Here is an 18,175-nt window from a genome sequence, read left to right on the forward strand (position 1 = left end):
GAGGATATTTTTAAAGTACTGAACAGCTTTGTGACATCAAATGGACTTGTGGTCAAGATGTGTTTGTATGTGTACTGATTGCGCAAAATCCATGACAGGGAGACATAGTGGAGTGGTAATGCGCATGCAAGCWGTTGCTCCCGATGCCATTTGGGTACACTGCAGCATCCACCGAGAGGCTCTTGCTGCCAAGGGATTGCCTGACAGCTTGAAAGACGTTGGACACTACAGTGAAAATGGTTAACTTAAGGATCAGACCCTTTTTTTAAATTTTCGCCTAAAATGACATACCCAAATCTAACTGCCTGTAGCTCAGGACCTGAAGCAAGGATTTGCATATTCTTGATACCATTTGAAAGGAAACACCTTTAAGTTTGTGGAAATGCGAAATGAAGGAAGGAGAATATAACATATTAGATCTGGTAAAATATATATTTTTCATAATCTTTGAAATGCAAGAGAAAGGCCATAATGTATTAATCCAGCCCAGTTGCAATTTAGATTTTGGCCACTAGATGGCAGCAGTGTATGGACAAAGTTTTAGACTGATCCAATGAACCATTGTATTTGTTCAACATTTTGTGCCGGAGCTGCCCAAATGTGCCTAATTGGTTTATTAATAACTTTAAAGTTCACAAAGCCCCTGAACCCCCGTGTATTTTCTGCATTATGCAATGATATGGGCAGCAACCATGTAACACTTTTACAACATACAGAAGTGCTCTGGTTATAAAGAGGCAAAGTATTGACACTAATTGAGAGACGAGCTAAAAGTTCTCTTTACTGACCATCATTTTCACTTGTCTGACCGCTTGCGTGATGAGTTTCTCACACAACTGGCCCATCTGGATTATGTTTTTTCTCGCCTGAATGATCTGCAACTATTCAATTTGGGGGACAAAATTTAGGCTATGATTAAGAAGTTAGAGCTCTTCTCTGTCTGCATTAACAAGGATGATAACAAGGACAACACACAGGTGTTTCCATCATTGTATGATTTTTTTGTGTGCAAATGAACTCAAGCTTACAGACAATGTCAAATGTGATATAGCGAAGCACCTGAGTGAGCTGGGTGCGCAGTTACGCATGTACTTCTCCGAAACGGACGACACAAACAACTGGATTCGTTATGGCCTACCTCCAGTCCACTTACCGATATCTGAACAAGAGAGCATCATCGAAATTGCAACAAGCGGTTCTGTGAAAATTGAATTTAAAATCAGAAACCACTGCCAGATTTCTGGATTGGGCTGCGCTCAGAGTATCTTGCCTTGGCAAATCGAGCCGTTAAGACACTGATGCCCTTTACAACCACGCACCTATGTGAGAGTGGATTCTCGGCCCTCACTAGCATCTAAACTAAATACAGTTACAGACTGTGTGTGGAAAATGATTTAAGACAGACTCTCCAATACAACATTGCAGATTTATGTACATCCTTTGAAGTGTAACAGTATTGCTTGCGTCCCTCTCCTCGCCCCTACTTGGGCTCGAACCAGGGACCCTCTGCACACAACTTACACCCTCGAAGCATCGTTACCCATCACTCCACAAAAGCCACGGCCTTTGCATAGCAAAGGGAACAACTACTTCRTGGTCTCAGAGCGAGTGACGTCACTGATTGAAACACTATTAGCGCGTACCCCGCTAACATAGCTAGCCATTTCACACCAGTTACACAAGCACACCCTTCTCATTAACTTGTGGTGAGTTATTCACCATTTTTGATGAACAAATTTTTATATGTAAGTTGACTAAATAAAGAGCAAAATTATTATAATATTATTTTTGCCCTGATCCTATAAGAGCTCTTTGTCACTTCCCACAAGCCGGGTTGTGACAAACTCACTCATTCTTATGTTTAGTAAATGTATCGAATAGTATGTGAGTGGCAGGCTTACAATGATGGCAAAAAACAACATTTGAGAGTGCGCTGCCCCTGGTGCTAGAGGGGGTACGCAGCTGGAGGTAGAATGTTTTAAGGGGTACAGACTATAAAAAGTTTGGGAACCACTGTTCTGGGGAAATCAATAGGTTGTTTTGGCTGACTGTTCATCATGCCGCTTCTCACTAACACACAGAAAGTAGTTCCACAATGTCCCCTCAGTCCATTTCATACATTGTAGTACCTGTGATTTTTATAAAACMAAAAATCCAGTTTACATATAGATAATGTAATAAATATGACTTTGACCTCAAGTGACCTCGACTTTCAAATGTGTTCAGTTGGTAAGCAATTATGCAAATACATTGGACAAAACGGAACATTGTACCAGGAAGTTACAGTAAAAAAAAAAATCCAACCATTTAACATCTGAAGTTCCTCATTCTGTTGATTTTCACAGTTCATTGGCAGCTCTAATGAAGAGCAAGACATACGAAAGTTGAGGATTACAAACATTTGTCTTTATTTGAATTAGCCGCTCAGCCGCTTCTCCAACTAGTGAAATTTGACAGGTAAATCTAGCCTATATTATGGCATTGCTGCTTTATTCTATTTATTTTCTTTGTCTACAGTTTTTTTTATCAAACAAGTCTTAATTTTATTTCTATAAACATTACGCTAGTCAATTTGTTTGGGAACGTTGTCCACATTTTCGCTATAAAAATAAAATGTAAGACGGTCCACTGAGCCGAATGCACAAGTTAAAATTGTTCTTAAACATCTGTCTAAAGAAATTGGTCTGTCTGTACTAACCAGGGCGTTGCCTATGTTTTAAATGTTGCGTGTTTTAGGAAGTGACACATTATTCCGAAAAATGTGGGGGTTTAAAAGCAGTTTCCCATCACATCCTCCAGCCGGCTCAGATTTCCCGATGGTGTGGTCTGTGACCACGTTTACATGCGCACAGTATTCTGAATAGTAGCTCATATCCCGTTAAACGTCTATAAATTGTAATGGAATTATGGTGGATCAAACTGTGCAGGTAGCCAACTTTTTGAAGTAATTTGTTTGACAATCAGATGAAACATCACATAACACCCATGATATGTGTAACTGAGCCTGAGTAAGATGTCTAAGATCAGAATATCCCAGGCACTTTATCCAGGTCTCTCATAACTGGGATACAACCTTTTTKGGGTAATTGTTTATGACTACTTTTACTTCACTACATTCCTAATTCACTGTATACATTTTCCCTGATACCCAAAAATACTCATTACATTTTGAATGCTTAGCAGGACAGGAAAATGGTCTAATTCACACACTYAYMMASWKAACATCCCAACTGCCTCTGATTTGGCAGACTCATTAAACACACATTCTTCATTTGTAAATGATGTCAGTGTTGGCGCATGCCCCTGGCTCTCTGTAAATGATGTCTGAGTGTTGGCACATGCCCCTGGCTCTCTGTAAATGATGTCTGAGTGTTGGGACATGCCCCTGGCTCTCTGTAAATGATGTCTGAGTGTTGGAGCATGCCCTGGCTCTCTGTAAATGATGTCTGAGTGTTGGCGCATGCCCCTGGCTCTCTGTAAATGATGTCTGAGTGTTGGAGCATGCCCTGGCTCTCTGTAAATGATGTCTGAGTGTTGGCACATGCCCCTGGCTCTCTGTAAATGATGTCTGAGTGTTGGAGCATGCCCCTGGCTCTCTGTAAATGATGTCTGAGTGTTGGAGCATGCCCCTGGCTCTCTGTAAATGATGTCTGAGTGTTGGCGCATGCCCTGGCTCTCTGTAAATGATGTCTGAGTGTTGGCACATGCCCCTGGCTCTCTGTAAATGATGTCTGAGTGTTGGAGCATGCCCCTGGCTCTCTGTAAATGATGTCTGAGTGTTGGCACTGCCCCTGCTCTCTGTAAATGATGTCTGAGTGTTGGAGCATGCCCCTGGCTCTCTGTAAATGATGTCTGAGTGTTGGAGCATGCCCCTGGCTCTCTGTAAATGATGTCTGAGTGTTGGCGCATGCCCCTGGCTCTCTGTAAATGATGTCTGAGTGTTGGCATGCCCCTGGCTCTCTGTAAATGATGTCTGAGTGTTGGGCATGCCCCTGGCTCTCTGTAAATGATGTCTGAGTGTTGGCGCATGCCCCTGGCTCTCTGTAAATGATGTCTGAGTGTTGGCGCATGCCCCTGGCTCTCTGTAAATGATGTCAGTGTTGGCGCATGCCCCTGGCTCTCTGTAAATGATGTCTGAGTGTTGGAGCATCCCCTGGCTCTCTGTAAATGATGTCTGAGTGTTGGAGCATGCCCCTGGCTCTCTGTAAATGATGTCTGAGTGTTGGAGCATGCCCCTGGCTCTCTGTAAATGATGTCTGAGTGTTGGAGCATGCCCCTGGCTCTCTGTAAATGATGTCTGAGTGTTGGCATGCCCCTGGCTCTCTGTAAATGATGTTGAGTGTTGGAGCATGCCCCTGGCTCTCTGTAAATGATGTCTGAGTGTTGGCGCATGCCCCTGGCTCTCTGTAAATGATGTCTGAGTGTTGGAGCATGCCCCTGGCTCTCTGTAAATGATGTCTGAGTGTTGGCGCATGCCCCTGGCTCTCTGTAAAATGATGTTCTGAGTGTTGGAGCATGCCCCTGGCTCTCTGTAAATGATGTCTGAGTGTTGGCGCATGCCCCTGGCTCTCTGTAAATGATGTCTGAGTGTTGGCGCATGCCCCTGGCTCTCTGTAAATGAAAAAAAATTGAATGATGGCGTCAGGTTTTCTTAACATAAGGAATTTGAAATGATTTACACTTTTACTATACTTTTAGTATATTTTAGCAATTACATTTACTTTTGATACTTAAGTATTTATAAAAACCAAATTCTTTCAGACTTTTACTCAAGTAGTATTTTACTGGGTGAATTTCACCTTTACTTGAATCATTTTCTATTAAGGCATCTTTACTTTTACTCAAGTATGACAATTGGGTACTTTTTCCAGTGTGCACATGTAAACATGGTTATCGAGATAGATATGGGTTATGGAAGGGTCACACAATTCCATCCAGGTCACCAGGAGGGATCAGCCAATTAAATTATACTCATGAGCAAACATTCCATAACTGCAATTGCCAGTAAATCGCCAAATTTGGCTTTATACCTGTTCAAACAACCCACTCCAGGTGACAGTATGCACACATTCAGTTTGTTTGCCAACTCATAAAAGTAGTAGAAGAAGAAAATGGAGATGGCCTCAGGGGTGCTGCCTGTGCTCTCATAAACGCCATAATGGAACAGGTACAAGGATGCGAAGTCTATGGGTGTGATTGACACACCTGCCGTGCACATGCCCACACGCACTGTGCCCTCCACTAATCTAGGCCTATCCAAGTGTGTGAGGCATGGTTTACAGCTGGAATCCTTAATGGTGAAACAGCCATGTCCGTTTGCGATATTAAATCAACAAAGTTACTGCAAACAATGAACACTGTTTTTTCCCCTTGTACATCATTGCTCGCGCACAGTAAGTGCTGCGTTTGTTTTACCTGCTGTGTAACGCTCCTCAGCAAAAGCAACAACGGTGGTGGGGCGGCCAGTGGCRCTGTTTCCACCAACTGTGGATTCCTGTCACACCCTGGCCTTAGTATTCTTTGTTTTCTTTATTATTTTAGTTAGGTCAGGGTGTGACATGGGGAATGTATGTGTTTTTGTAGTGTCTAGGGTGGTTGTATGGTTTAGGGGGTTAAATAGAGTAGATGGGTTTGTGTTTAGTATAGGTGTCTAGCTGTGTCTATGGTTGCCTGAATGGTTCTCAATCAGAGACAGATGTCATTAATTGTCTCTGATTGGGAGCCATATTTAAGGCAGCCATAGGCACTAGGTTAATGTGGGTAATTGTCTATGTTGTACGTTTGTAGCCTGTGTGTGCACTTACGTCATTAGCTTCACGATTCGTTTGTTGTTTTGTTTCAGTTTGTTATAGTGTTTGTTGCGTGTTTTTTTCCCTTTCTCTACAATAAAAGAGAATGTATTTTGCACACGCTGCGCCTTGGTCCAATTTCTCTCAGCAAGACGATCGTGACAATTCCATATTTACGTTTATTTTCATCAATATGTATTTATTCAACATTATTCAATGTAATTAAACTTTTTGCATTGTTTAACTAAATTAATTCCTAAAGAAAATAGATTAGTTGACATGAAACCTAAACCCCAGACTTGGTTGAGAAATACATTATGCAGAGAGGGTTTTTCCTTGCAAAAGGCAGTGGCTGGTCAAATGAGGAAGTGTGCAGAAGCCACAGTAGCACGTAGCCTCTGTATAGTTATTTTAATCTGTCCAGAGCCTTAACCTGTATCCTGTCTGTGATCTAGAAATACAGCCACAGCACTGACAGCCAAAGCCTGTCACCCAAACTACACCCAACAGTGTAGTTGGTTTGTTTTTCAGCATTTGATTCAGAGCACTAGAGGTGTTGAATGCATTATGTTTTTATCATAGATATATATTTGCTCAATGGTCTAATGCATTGTCCTCATCATTCAACAACAGTGCATTAGTACAACCAAATGTCATAGTTYGCAAATCAGATCAGTTCATTATTGGAGAACAATGCAAAACAAGGACATTTCTAATTTGAAAGGTACATCTAGTTTCTGATCTAGTTTCCATTTGGGGCACATGAAAGACAAGACTAGGTCAAATGAATGTTGTGCCTTTCAGCTGTTATTTGCCCAGAAAGCAAAACTGATAGTTTTAGGAAACATCAAATGTGTTCAGTTTCATCAAGGAAGAAAAATACCTTACACCAGTCTAATTTTGACTGGCCTAGTTAATAAAACCATATTTCTCTCTCCCTCAGTTTTAGTAACAATAGTTTAAGATCAAGCAATAGGCCTATTGTGTTAATAATATTATTTTGTAGCTCATGATATGACTATTTATAACTGAAATCCTTGGAGAATTCCCCTGGACACGGAGCATTGTCATTGGAATGTGTGAACGTGTTGTGACACAGAAAATCATGTGATGCCGCTGGCCTCAGTGAGCTGGCTGTACAACCCTGTTTTCTGCTGTTAGATAGACAACCGCTACCTGTATCTTATGTCTATGGTATTAATCTACACAGCAGACAATGTAACACATCTAAGATTGTGACCTTTACAGTATAGTGCTCCAAACTCCACTGTGTGAGTGAGTGAGATTCTGTACACGACCACTGCTGCTCAAAACCCACTTGCTTCTATTTTGCGGTGTAAATTAATTTGCAGACACCGCTGCATCAAGTGGTGTTGTAGTACAGGAGATGTTAACTCCCCTGAGAGACCACATCTAACTGAGCCCAGTTGTTCAGACAGAAAAAGCCTAAATCAAATATCCATACTTGGTTTATACAGGCTTGTTGCTCAGATTCTGTATGTGCACTGTCTGAAAATCAAAATCATTTGTCATCTCCAAGCCTAAAGGACATTAAAAAAAACAAGTAAATAATTGATCATGCCTGTTAATGTTTGTATATGAATAAACGTTAAATGAGTGAGTGAGGCTTTGATCTGTGCTAGGTTGTGTGCTATCAATACTACGGCAAATAAATAGTTATATATTTTACAGTGTATTGACACAGTTGACTCCTGAGCAGTGCACTGTCAGAAACTCTGCTGTGCACTGTCATAGTAACTTAGTCCCAAGCTACTGCAGTTCTACTTTACTTAATAACAAGTAATCTGTGTTTATGAGCAGTGGTCATTTGTGTACAGTCGGTCATGAACACTTCTAACACACACACACASWSWCAGTGTYAATCTTCTGTTTGATGTATGCGTCTTGATAGTCATCTTCGTTATGTTTCCCATCCCTCTTTCCTTATGGGCCTTTTGCAGGAATATAGAGATCATTAATAGTAAGCCTTGTTCCAAATGCTATGTGTCTGTGGTATGAACCAATGGGAAAGATGAGGTCAATACATTAAAAGTTAGCTTCTGTGTCTATCCCAATAGGCAAYATGGGTTGTAAAAAATCCAAGCTGAATGCCGGTCTGAATGGAGGTGTGCTTGATGGCAAGAACCGACAGCCAGTACGTCCCGATCAAACTGTAAATTTGAGAGATCGCACCTCCATTAAACCAAGTGCTACAGTAAGTAGTAGTTTCATGGGAAACAGTATTTTTGTAATCACTACCAAAAATCYCTGACCTGGAAACAATTGACAAAATTGGTTCAAGTGTGTTGTTGATGAATCTTCAAGTATTGAAAAATGTAGCAAATTTATTCTTTAATAAAAAAAAAAATTAAATGGGTGAAATAGCACACATTTTTTTCACTATCTCTTCACCTTATCTATGAACAATAGTTTGAATCTTAGCACAATAAAACCATAACATTTTGYCAAACTACTGTCCAGAAGTTCTGATATGAAATGATATCTTGATACAGCGTAACTCACCTCCTGGAGGACTCCTGCCTGGTCAGGTATTCATGAAAATGGAAGGTATGCTTGTTGCATTTCTTTATCGCACATTATTACAGTAATATTTGATGCAGAGCAAATATTGTATGATGGTTCCATTTCTTTTGCAGTGCATTGAAATATTCCAATAACATTTGATTGCAAGAGAAGTGTGTTTCCAYGGTCTCCCCCTCTTTTCTAACACAGAGCAAAGCGAGTCTGGTAAAATAGCTATTGCAATATACCCATATGATGCAATACATGCAGAAGATTTGGGATTCAAGAAGGGCGAAAGGCTTAAGGTTCTTGAAGAGTAAGTGCYTGTTCTCCATACATTACAATTGAGTGTGTTGGATTTTATACATAAACCAACACAATGTTGGACTAAGAGGAATATTGTTTGCGCAAGCAATTTATAGAAAGATGTTTACAGTGTCATCATTGAATAGTACACCATCTAGAACCTTYGGATGTCCCCATAGGAGAACCCTTTTTAGTTCAAGGTAGAACCCTTTGGGGGTCCATGTAGCACTCTTTCCACAGAGAGTTCTACATGGAACCCAAAAGGGTTCTCATTGGAACCAAATAGGGTTCTCCTATGGGGACATCCGAATAACCCTTTTGGAACCCTTTTTTTCTAAGAGTAGATTGTTGTTGTGTCCCTTCCTTCATTGACATCGTGAATCATAACTGTTTTCAGGCATGGTGAATGGTGGAAGGCTAGGTCTCTGACCACTAAGAAAGAAGGGTTCATACCCTCCAATTATGTTGCCGAGGCCAACACCATGGAGACAGAGGAGTGAGTGTCGTTATCATAATGACTTTTGCACATTTCTCTCAGAGCCAACAAGGCTTTCTATTCACCKTTAATAGAAGCACATAGCTGTTATTTCATTCATTTCAGGGGAAGATTGGATGTCTAAATTGTGTCACTATAATATTGTTTTCTGCGTAGATGGTTTTTCAAGGATATTACAAGGAAGGATGCAGAAAGACAACTTTTGGCCCCTGCAAACAAAGCAGGCTCTTACCTCATTCGTGAGAGTGAGACAACAAAAGGTAAGGACCCACTGGATAAACTATGTCTCTCTAATGAAAATAACTTGTCCATGATTCCTATACGTCAAATAATTTATGCACGCTTGACTGTAAGTCGTTTTGGATAAAAGCATCTGCTAACTGGAATATATTATTATTTTATATATTATTCACTGTACTGTATTTGGATGTCAATGTATGAATGTGATAGTGATTGTTTCTCTTCATCAGGAAGTTATTCCATGTCTATCAGAGATGTGGATGCCCAGGGAATAAACGCTGTGAAACATTATAAGATCCGCACGCTGGATAATGGCGGCTTCTACATCTCTCCTAAAATCACATTCCCTGACATTGGCAGCATGATAAAACATTATTACAGTGAGTACCACTGTATTTGAGCCCAGCTGTAATATTGCACAAAACTAAGACATTTCATTTTCTCTTGGCTTCTTTCAACTTCTCTATTTACTAAAAGTAAATAAAGAATATATTGTCTAAATAATATAGTAAGGCCATTCTGCTATGTCTCAACATCAGTTTGTGGTGTGATTGTCAGAACAATCAGATGGTCTCTGTCGAAAGCTGGAGAAGCCGTGTGATAAACCCGAAGCTCAGAAGCCATGGGACAAAGATGCCTGGGAGATCTCCAAGGAGTCCATCAAGATGGTGAAGAAACTGGGAGCAGGACAGTTTGGAGAAGTGTGGATGGGTGAGTCAAAGATACACTATATACACAAAAGTATGCGGACACCTTCAAATTAGTGGATTCGGCTATTTAAACCACACCCGTTGCTGACAGGTGTAAAATCGAGCACACAGCCATGCAATCTCCATAGACAAACATTGGCAGTAGAATGGCCTTACTGAAGAGCTGTGACTTTCAACGTGGCACTGTTATAGTATGCCACCTTTCCAACAAGTCAGTTTGTCAAATTTCTTCCCTGCTAGAGCTGCCCCGGTCAACTCTAAGTGCTGTTATTGTGTAGTGGAAACGTCTAGGATCAACAACGGCTCAGCCAAAAAGTGGTAAACCACACAAGCTCACAGAATGGAATTGCAGAGTGCTGAAGYGYGTAGCGCGTAAAAATTGTCTGTTCTTGGTTGCAACACTCACTACCGAGTTCCAAACTGCCTGGGTAAGCAACGTCAGCACAATAACTGTTCGTCGGGAGCTTCATGAAATGGGTTTCCATGGCCGAGCAGCCGCACGCACACAAGCCTAAGTTCACCGTGCCCAATGGCAATCGTCGGCTGGAGTGGTGTAAAGCTCACCACCATTGGACTCTGGAGCAGTGGAAACATGTTCTCTGGAGTGATGAATAACGCTCCACCATCTGGCAGTCCAACGGACAAATMTGGGTTTGGCGGATGCCAGGAGAATGCTGCCTGCCCCAATGCATAGTGCCAACTGTAAAGTTTGGTGGAGGAATAATGGTCTGGGACTGTTTTTCATGGTTCGGGCTAGGCCCCTTAGTTCCAGTGAAGGGAATTCGTAATGCTACAGCATACAATGACATTTTAGATTATTCTGTGCTTCCAACTTTGTGGTAACAGTTTGGGGAAGAGCCTTTCCTGTTTCAGCATGACAATGCCCCCGTGCACAAAGCGAGGTCCATTCAGAAATGGTTTGTCGAGATCCGTGTGGAAGAACTTGACTGGCTTGCAAAAAAAAAATTCTCCCCAATTTCGATCTTGTCTCATCGCTGCAACTCCCCAACGGGCATGGGAGGCGAAGTTCGAGTCATCCGAAACATGACCCGCCAAACTGCGCTTTGTAACCCAGAAGCCAGCCGCACCAATGTGTCGGAGGAAACACTGTTCACCTAACGACCGAGGTCAGCCTGCCGGCGCCCGGCACGCCACAAGGAGTCGCTACAGCATGATGAGCCAAGTAAAGTCCCCCCCCCTCCCGGCCAAACCCTCCCCTAAACCGGCGGATGCTGGGCCAATTGTGCGTCGACCTATGGGACTCCCGGTCACAGCCGGGTTGTGATACAGCTCAGGATCAAACCCAGATCTGTAGTGATGCCTATAGCACTGTGATGTAGTACCTTAGACCACTGCGCCACTCGGGAGGCCCACTCCATTACTTTTTTAATACTATTACTTTAATGTGGTGGAATTGTATCAGGGGTAGGTCAGCTGAGACAGACAGGTATAGTCAAATGTTGATCTTTCTGTCTCTATGAGATTGTTAGCAGCCTTAGAGAGTGGAGGGATGGGACTGGTACTAGGAACTGTTGGTGCTGTTATCAGAGACATCTGTAGAGGAAATGTGAGTGTGTCTGACGTCGAATTTGCATTGGATTTCGTTATTATTCATGTGCTACCTTCCCGCACCTCGGCCTTGATGAATTGCAGGAAATTGTTGGCATTGCAAATATACAAATGGACTGTAGGGCCTCCTGTACTGCGCTCAAGATGTTTCCTTTGACCTCTTTGGCCTTAAGGGCTTTTCCTATGGCACAGTGATCCAGCCAGCCAGCCAGCCAGATGGAGCTGTCGAAATTCGTGTTTCCTCTCAATCACCTCCTTGCATTTGTTATGTCTCTGGAGAGTTTAGTCTCCTCTTCTCTATAAAAACAAGGAATTAAAAGAGGCTTAGATGGGGGTGTTCAGGGCTTGTTCAGCTCGCACGGTGGAAACACAATAGAGTTGAAGGAGACTTATGTGATAAAGAAATGCTATTCTGGATCGAGGGTTCAAAATGCTCAAACTTGGACTGAACTCCACTGGTTAGTCAGTAATATATACAGAGAAACTATCTAGCTTGTATTTTATTAGGYTGCATCCCAAATGGCACCCTATTCCCTACACAGTGCACTACTTTTGACCAGAGCTCTATGGTCAAAAGAAGTACACTATATAGGGAATATGGTGCCAATTGGAATGTAAACTTAAAGTTATTGTTTTCAGTAGAATATAAAATATAAAATAATAAAATAAAAATGTATTGGTCATGTGCCGAATACAACAGGTGTAGACTTTACAGTGAAATGCTTACTTACGAGCCCATTCCCAACAATGCAGAATTAAAAAGAAAAATATTTGCTAAATAAAAAGAAAATAGTAACACAACGAAAACAACGAGGCTATATACAAGGAGTACCAGTAACGAGTCAATGTGCAGGGGTACGAGGAATTTGAGGTAATATTTACATGTACAGTTGAAGTCGGAAGTTTACATACACTAAGGTTGGAGTAATTAAAACTTGTTTTTCAACCACTCCACAAATGTCTTGTTAACAAACTATAGTTTTGGCAAGTCGGTTAGGACATCTACTTTGTGCATGACAAGTAATTTTTCCAACAATTGTTCACAGACAGATTATTTCACTGTATCACAATTCCAGTGGGTCAGAATATACTAAGTTGACTGTGCCTTTAAATAGCTTGGAAATTCCAGAAAATTATGTAATGGCTTTAGAAGCTTCTGATAAGCTATTGTTTGTACAGATGAACGTGGTACCTTCAGGCATTTGGAAATTGCTCCCAAGGATGAACCAGACTTGTGGATGTCTACAATTTTGTTTCTGAGGTCTTGGCTGATTTCTTTTGATTTTCCCATGATGTCAAGCAAATAGGCAATGCGTTTGAAGGTAGGCCTTGAAATACATCCACAGGTACACCTCCAATTGACTCAAAGGATGTCAATTAGCTTATCAGAAGCTTCTAAAGCCATGACATCGTTTTCTGGAATTTTCCAAGCTGTTTAAAGGCACAGTCAACTTARTGTATGTAAACTTCTGACCCACTGGAATTGTGATACAGTGAGTTATAAGTGAAATAATCTGTCTGAACAATTGTTGGAAAAATTACTTGTGTCATGCACAAAGTAGATGTCCTAACCGACTTGCCAAAACTATAGTTTGTTAACAAGAAATGTGTGGAGGGGTTTAAAAACGAGTTAATGACTCCAACCTATGTGTATGTAAACTTCCGACTTCAACTGTATRTCAGAAAAGGAGAGACAAGTCCTGCAATATGTTTATGATTTAGGCCTATATAATAAAATATAGTAGACATCATGCTGCTATGCAATCTCCTTACCAAAGGCAAATGCATCATTTTTTAATCATTAGGCCTACGTTTTAATTAGCCTACCATTATTATAAATCAAACTCCCCTTTCCCCCCCCCCAAACAAACAATAAGAACAGAAGTTGAGCATGGAGATACAATTTGAACTTCATGGGAAAGTGTAAAAATACCGACCTTTGCAAGATATTTTTGTGCGCACGCACATTGATAAATGAGGCCTCGCTGTCTACTTTTAGCTCTRTCAAACTCATGTTTTGTGAACTGTTTCAGCTTAATTCCTCAATTATATTTATTGAGCATTTAGTTTGTGCACTACTCGAGTCGCGTCACAAGTCCCTAGAGTTCGAGTCCGAGTCCTTTATACTCAAGTCATGAGTTGAGTCACAAGTCCCTTGGTAGTCCCATACGTTGCTGTCCAACCATTTTTTAAAGCTAAATTTCATTTTGCTGTTGCACATTTGTAAGGCTAAATATATAATACAGCTACCTAACATTTGCTGTTGTAGCTAGTATGTTGAATTATGCAAAAGAGAGGTTTACTGACAACAAAGTCACAAGTGGTCAAGTTCAAGTCACCACTGGTCGAGTCCAAGTCGAGTTACGAGTCATAAAAAWCTTGACTTGAGTCTGAGTCCTGGACTTGAGTACTACARCACTGCTTAACACTGGCATTGGTTCACTTGTTGCTAAATCATGTGAGACAGTATAGTATGCATTCAATGTCACCAGTTTGTCAAATCTTCCAATCAAAATGTAATTCAAATAAAAAAGACAAAAAGATACAGCAGGTGGCCCTAGAGGTCAGAAAACAGTGGGCAGTAGTGGTACAATATCTATTTAGCTATACTTCATACTGAGCAAATCCCTCCTGCAGCGTTCTACAACAACACGACCAAGGTGGCAGTGAAGACGCTGAAGCCAGGCACCATGTCAGCTGAGGCGTTCATGGAGGAGGCTAACCTGATGAAGACCCTGCAACACGACAGACTGGTGCGCCTCTACGCCGTCGTCACCAAGATCGAGCCTATCTACATCATCACAGAGTACATGTCCAATGGTAACACACACCGAGTCCAATTCCTACAAGACAGACCTCTTGGTTTCAAACACTATTATGTGGCCAGCATGGACTGTTTTCATCAATACATACCATTTGATATTACATAAGTTACATAAGTGTTCTGTAAGTCACCTATATTTTCATTGGTTTGGTTTCTATCCCTCAATTTTGTTTCTTTAACTTTTGTAGGTAGCCTCTTAGATTTCTTAAAAAGTGAGGCGGGCTGCAAAGTACAGCTACCTAAGCTAATCGATTTTTCTGCACAGGTAATGCATGTTCTTCTTACATCTCTGTCTCAGTGATTAAGAGCATTGCTCTTTATAGACTGTTTCCCTTTAAGGAATAGATGCTGATGCCACTTTTTCCATTGGTTAACCAGAAAGMGGAACAGAATACCATGGTTTTTGTTTCACTTAACAAATGAGTTGCAACAAACTAAGAACATAAAAGTGCCAAGTGAAGACCATCCAGTGGTCCCTCACACACACCGATCAGAGTATGTCTCATGGAAGTAGAAGAAATGTGGTTCAATAGAAGTCAATACACAAAATGATGATTAACATGTATCATTGATAACATGCCTCCCCAAAGTAGTAAACTACCTAAAAAAKATTAAAGAAACCAAAATACCTCATGCCATGTCAGTACACCAGTTGTGGTAAATTCAGAATAAACTTCAAATTAGATAACTGTGTAGTGACAGAGGTATGGTCAGTTTAGAGGAAAAGTGCATCAAACCACAGTTGCATATCCTCTTAGACAAAGTGAAAGAGGATGCCATTTATGAAATGAAACAGTCGTCCCTTTCCGCAAATGGACAACCACTCCTCAGCTCAGCTCACTTAAACTTGTTGAGTACTAACCAAGTCAAATGGTTGGTAGCTAATTAAATTCTAACCAGACGTAACACACATACATTAACTATGTTATGCAGCATTTTAAATTACCATACTGAATTTGTCAGAAGAGGAGGAGTCTAGTTAATAACAATTTTTTCAGTATTGTTTTATGGGAACACAACACAAGTCAGAAAGTCTGAAAGCTCTACTGAGTTGGGTTGAGTGCTCAATTGAGTTCCATTTTAGGTACTTCATTAATCCCTGAGGGGAAATGTCATCCTTTTTCAGATTGCAGAGGGCATGGCGTACATTGAGAAAAAGAACTACATCCACCGTGACCTGAGAACAGCCAAYGTCCTGGTGTCTGAGAGTTTGCTGTGTAAAATAGCTGACTTTGGCCTGGCCAGAGTCATTGAGGATGACCAGTATACAGCCAGAGAGGGTAAGCTTCCAGTCTGTGCATGCTASAATTAGTCAGTCCAGTATTACACTGGCCAAAATGTTATGCATATGTGTGTTTCATGTGATAACTGTCATATTTGGAATCATTTATCTGTCTAGTGTTTGGCTAAGAAAGACAGTATCGAGAAATTCCCTGGTGTTCTGCAGAGTTGTATTACAGTAGTGTAATTGTATATTTTTTGTAAGATCGTATCTTTAGAGACCAGAAGTACATCCGTTCCCTCGAGACATGTTGTTGTTTACTTAAGGGACTAGTTTGTCACTAGTTACCACAGCCACAAAGTCATAATTATGGCTACACCCCACCCATTTCTACAATTTATCTTAAAAATTGATTTAAAAAATAACACTAACCTTAACCACACTGCTAACCTTATGCCTAACCCTAACATTAMATTTGTTTTCATGGATTTTTATGATAGCCAGTGTTGACTTTGTGGCWGTGGTAATTGTTTTTTTTTCATGGCAATCAGGAAGCAGAGGTCAATATCAGCAATGTCAGAATTAAAACTGCTATCAACGCATATTGCATAGTTAATTCAGGCCTGGTTTGTACAAGAACGTTTCTGTCAGCAATCCAAGCATGTAACGTTACTTTGTTTTTCCTCCTATATCAGTGTCAGAAACTCTTTCGCCCTCTGTTTGTCCATTAAAGGAGCTAAGTTTCCCATCAAGTGGACAGCACCAGAGGCCATCAACTATGGCTCCTTCACTATCAAATCAGACATGTGGTCCTTCGGAGTCCTCCTGTATGAAGTCATTACCTATGGAAAAATACCTTACCCAGGTAATTACATGCAACCTTACACACAAACACGTTCATATTTAAGACTAGCTACTCAAGACTGATTTCCCCACATGCTGCAACATTTGGAGCTTGAATGCACTCAATAGGGGAGCACAGATATTTATCGCCATCTTCTGGTTAATGAAAGATGTTGCAAGAGATCATAGGGATTTTTTCTCCAGAAAAAGACCTCCGTCTTTGCTTTGATGGCATTTATTGTGATGCCTTAACAAATACCAAAAATCKGACTTTATTGCTCAATTATTTTCCCCACATAAGAATCGGTCATGTTTGCTTCTTTCAATTTAGGTCGACCTGCTATTCAGAGTTACTGCTTCTTCTCACTTCTGATTCTTTCTGTTCCCCTTTTTTAGGGATGAGCAATGGTGAAGTGATGACATCAGTGCAGAAAGGTTATAGAATGCCCCGCCCTGGGAACTGTCCCAACGAGCTCTATGACATCATGACCACCTGCTGGAAGAGCAAGCCAGACGACAGGCCCACATTTGACTACATCCAGAGTGTCCTGGATGACTTTTACACCGCCACTGAGGGACAGTACCAACAGCAGCAGTAGGAAGTCAATGTCTGAGTCTCAAATGGCACCCTTAATAGTGCACTACTGTTGGGCTCTATGGTCAAAAGTAGTGGAGTGTATAGGGAATAGAGTGCAGTTTGTGATGTAAAATGTCTGCTAATGTGCTGGTTTCTTCAATCCACCAGCAAAACAATCAGTTATTCCGCAGAGAGAGATTTTGCCGGACATGTTTACTGCTTACTTATTTGTTAAGCAAGCTAAAGATTGAGTTCAACTTCATATTGAAGTATAAACCTACTAATGTACTTCAGGCTTTTTACAGAGAATGATCACATTAATAATGTACTGAATCTGTTGCAAACATGAAAAAGAATCAGCGCATTGAACGGCACAAAATGAACATTTTACCACATATTTATTATAACTTTAGCCATAGCTTGTTGAATTCAATCAGCAGATTTACCAGTACTATTAAATGTCTCTTTATTTGAGCTGTTACATTAAGGTACATTAATTGATATTAAGCAGCTTATCTTTTGGACTATGTTCATGTTTCTGTTTAATCGTATTAATATTAAGGCTGTCATAAGAGTCTAACAAGTTACTAATGTGACTTATATTTTTTGTGTTGTTTTTTTACAATGAGATTGATGTGAGTGACATGACCATGTGTGTGATTACTGTGCTCTGAATAAATGCAAAAGACCTAGATCAATAACATAGCAACCATTTTTGGCCAGGTCGTGGTTTTTGTAGTAGAGCGTGTCAGCCGTTTAAAGTGTCTCCAGGGGTTGTGTGTGATGTCATTTGAAGATGTAATTGATTTCCGGAGCAGATCATTRGAGTTGAAGGATTTCAAAAACACGGAAGATTATATTGATAGCAGGGCATTCAGTACGGAGAAAAAAAAACAGAGATAGTTAGATGACGCAACATTGTATCTGTCCCATTATGACGTCTGTGTGCGCATGGGCAGCGCCATAGACCTCGCCAGCTTGTAGTCCTAAAAAACGGAAATTAATACCTCTGGTTCGTTCAGCCATTCCTATGTGGGAAATGAATGGGGTTTTGGAATAAAAGCCAAAAATAAGGT

General features: G+C 40.8%; 1 protein-coding gene across 1 annotated transcript; it reads left to right on the forward strand.

Moving 5' to 3' along the window:
* Window positions 1-2,327: 2,327 nt before the first annotated feature.
* Window positions 2,328-17,813, forward strand: LOC111979672 (tyrosine-protein kinase Lyn-like). The gene is made up of 13 exons (XM_024010293.2): window positions 2,328-2,457; window positions 7,868-8,004; window positions 8,303-8,357; window positions 8,523-8,628; window positions 9,016-9,114; window positions 9,271-9,374; window positions 9,585-9,734; window positions 9,913-10,065; window positions 14,271-14,453; window positions 14,646-14,722; window positions 15,584-15,737; window positions 16,413-16,544; window positions 16,919-17,813. The coding sequence occupies exons 2-13, from the start codon at window positions 7,873-7,875 to the stop codon at window positions 17,119-17,121; spliced, it is 1,548 nt and encodes a 515-aa protein (XP_023866061.1). The 5' UTR covers window positions 2,328-2,457; window positions 7,868-7,872; the 3' UTR covers window positions 17,122-17,813.
* The last annotated feature ends 362 nt before the right edge of the window (window positions 17,814-18,175 follow it).

The sequence above is a fragment of the Salvelinus sp. IW2-2015 genome, linkage group LG19, assembly GCF_002910315.2.
Source record: "Salvelinus sp. IW2-2015 linkage group LG19, ASM291031v2, whole genome shotgun sequence".
NCBI lineage: Eukaryota > Metazoa > Chordata > Actinopteri > Salmoniformes > Salmonidae > Salvelinus > Salvelinus sp. IW2-2015.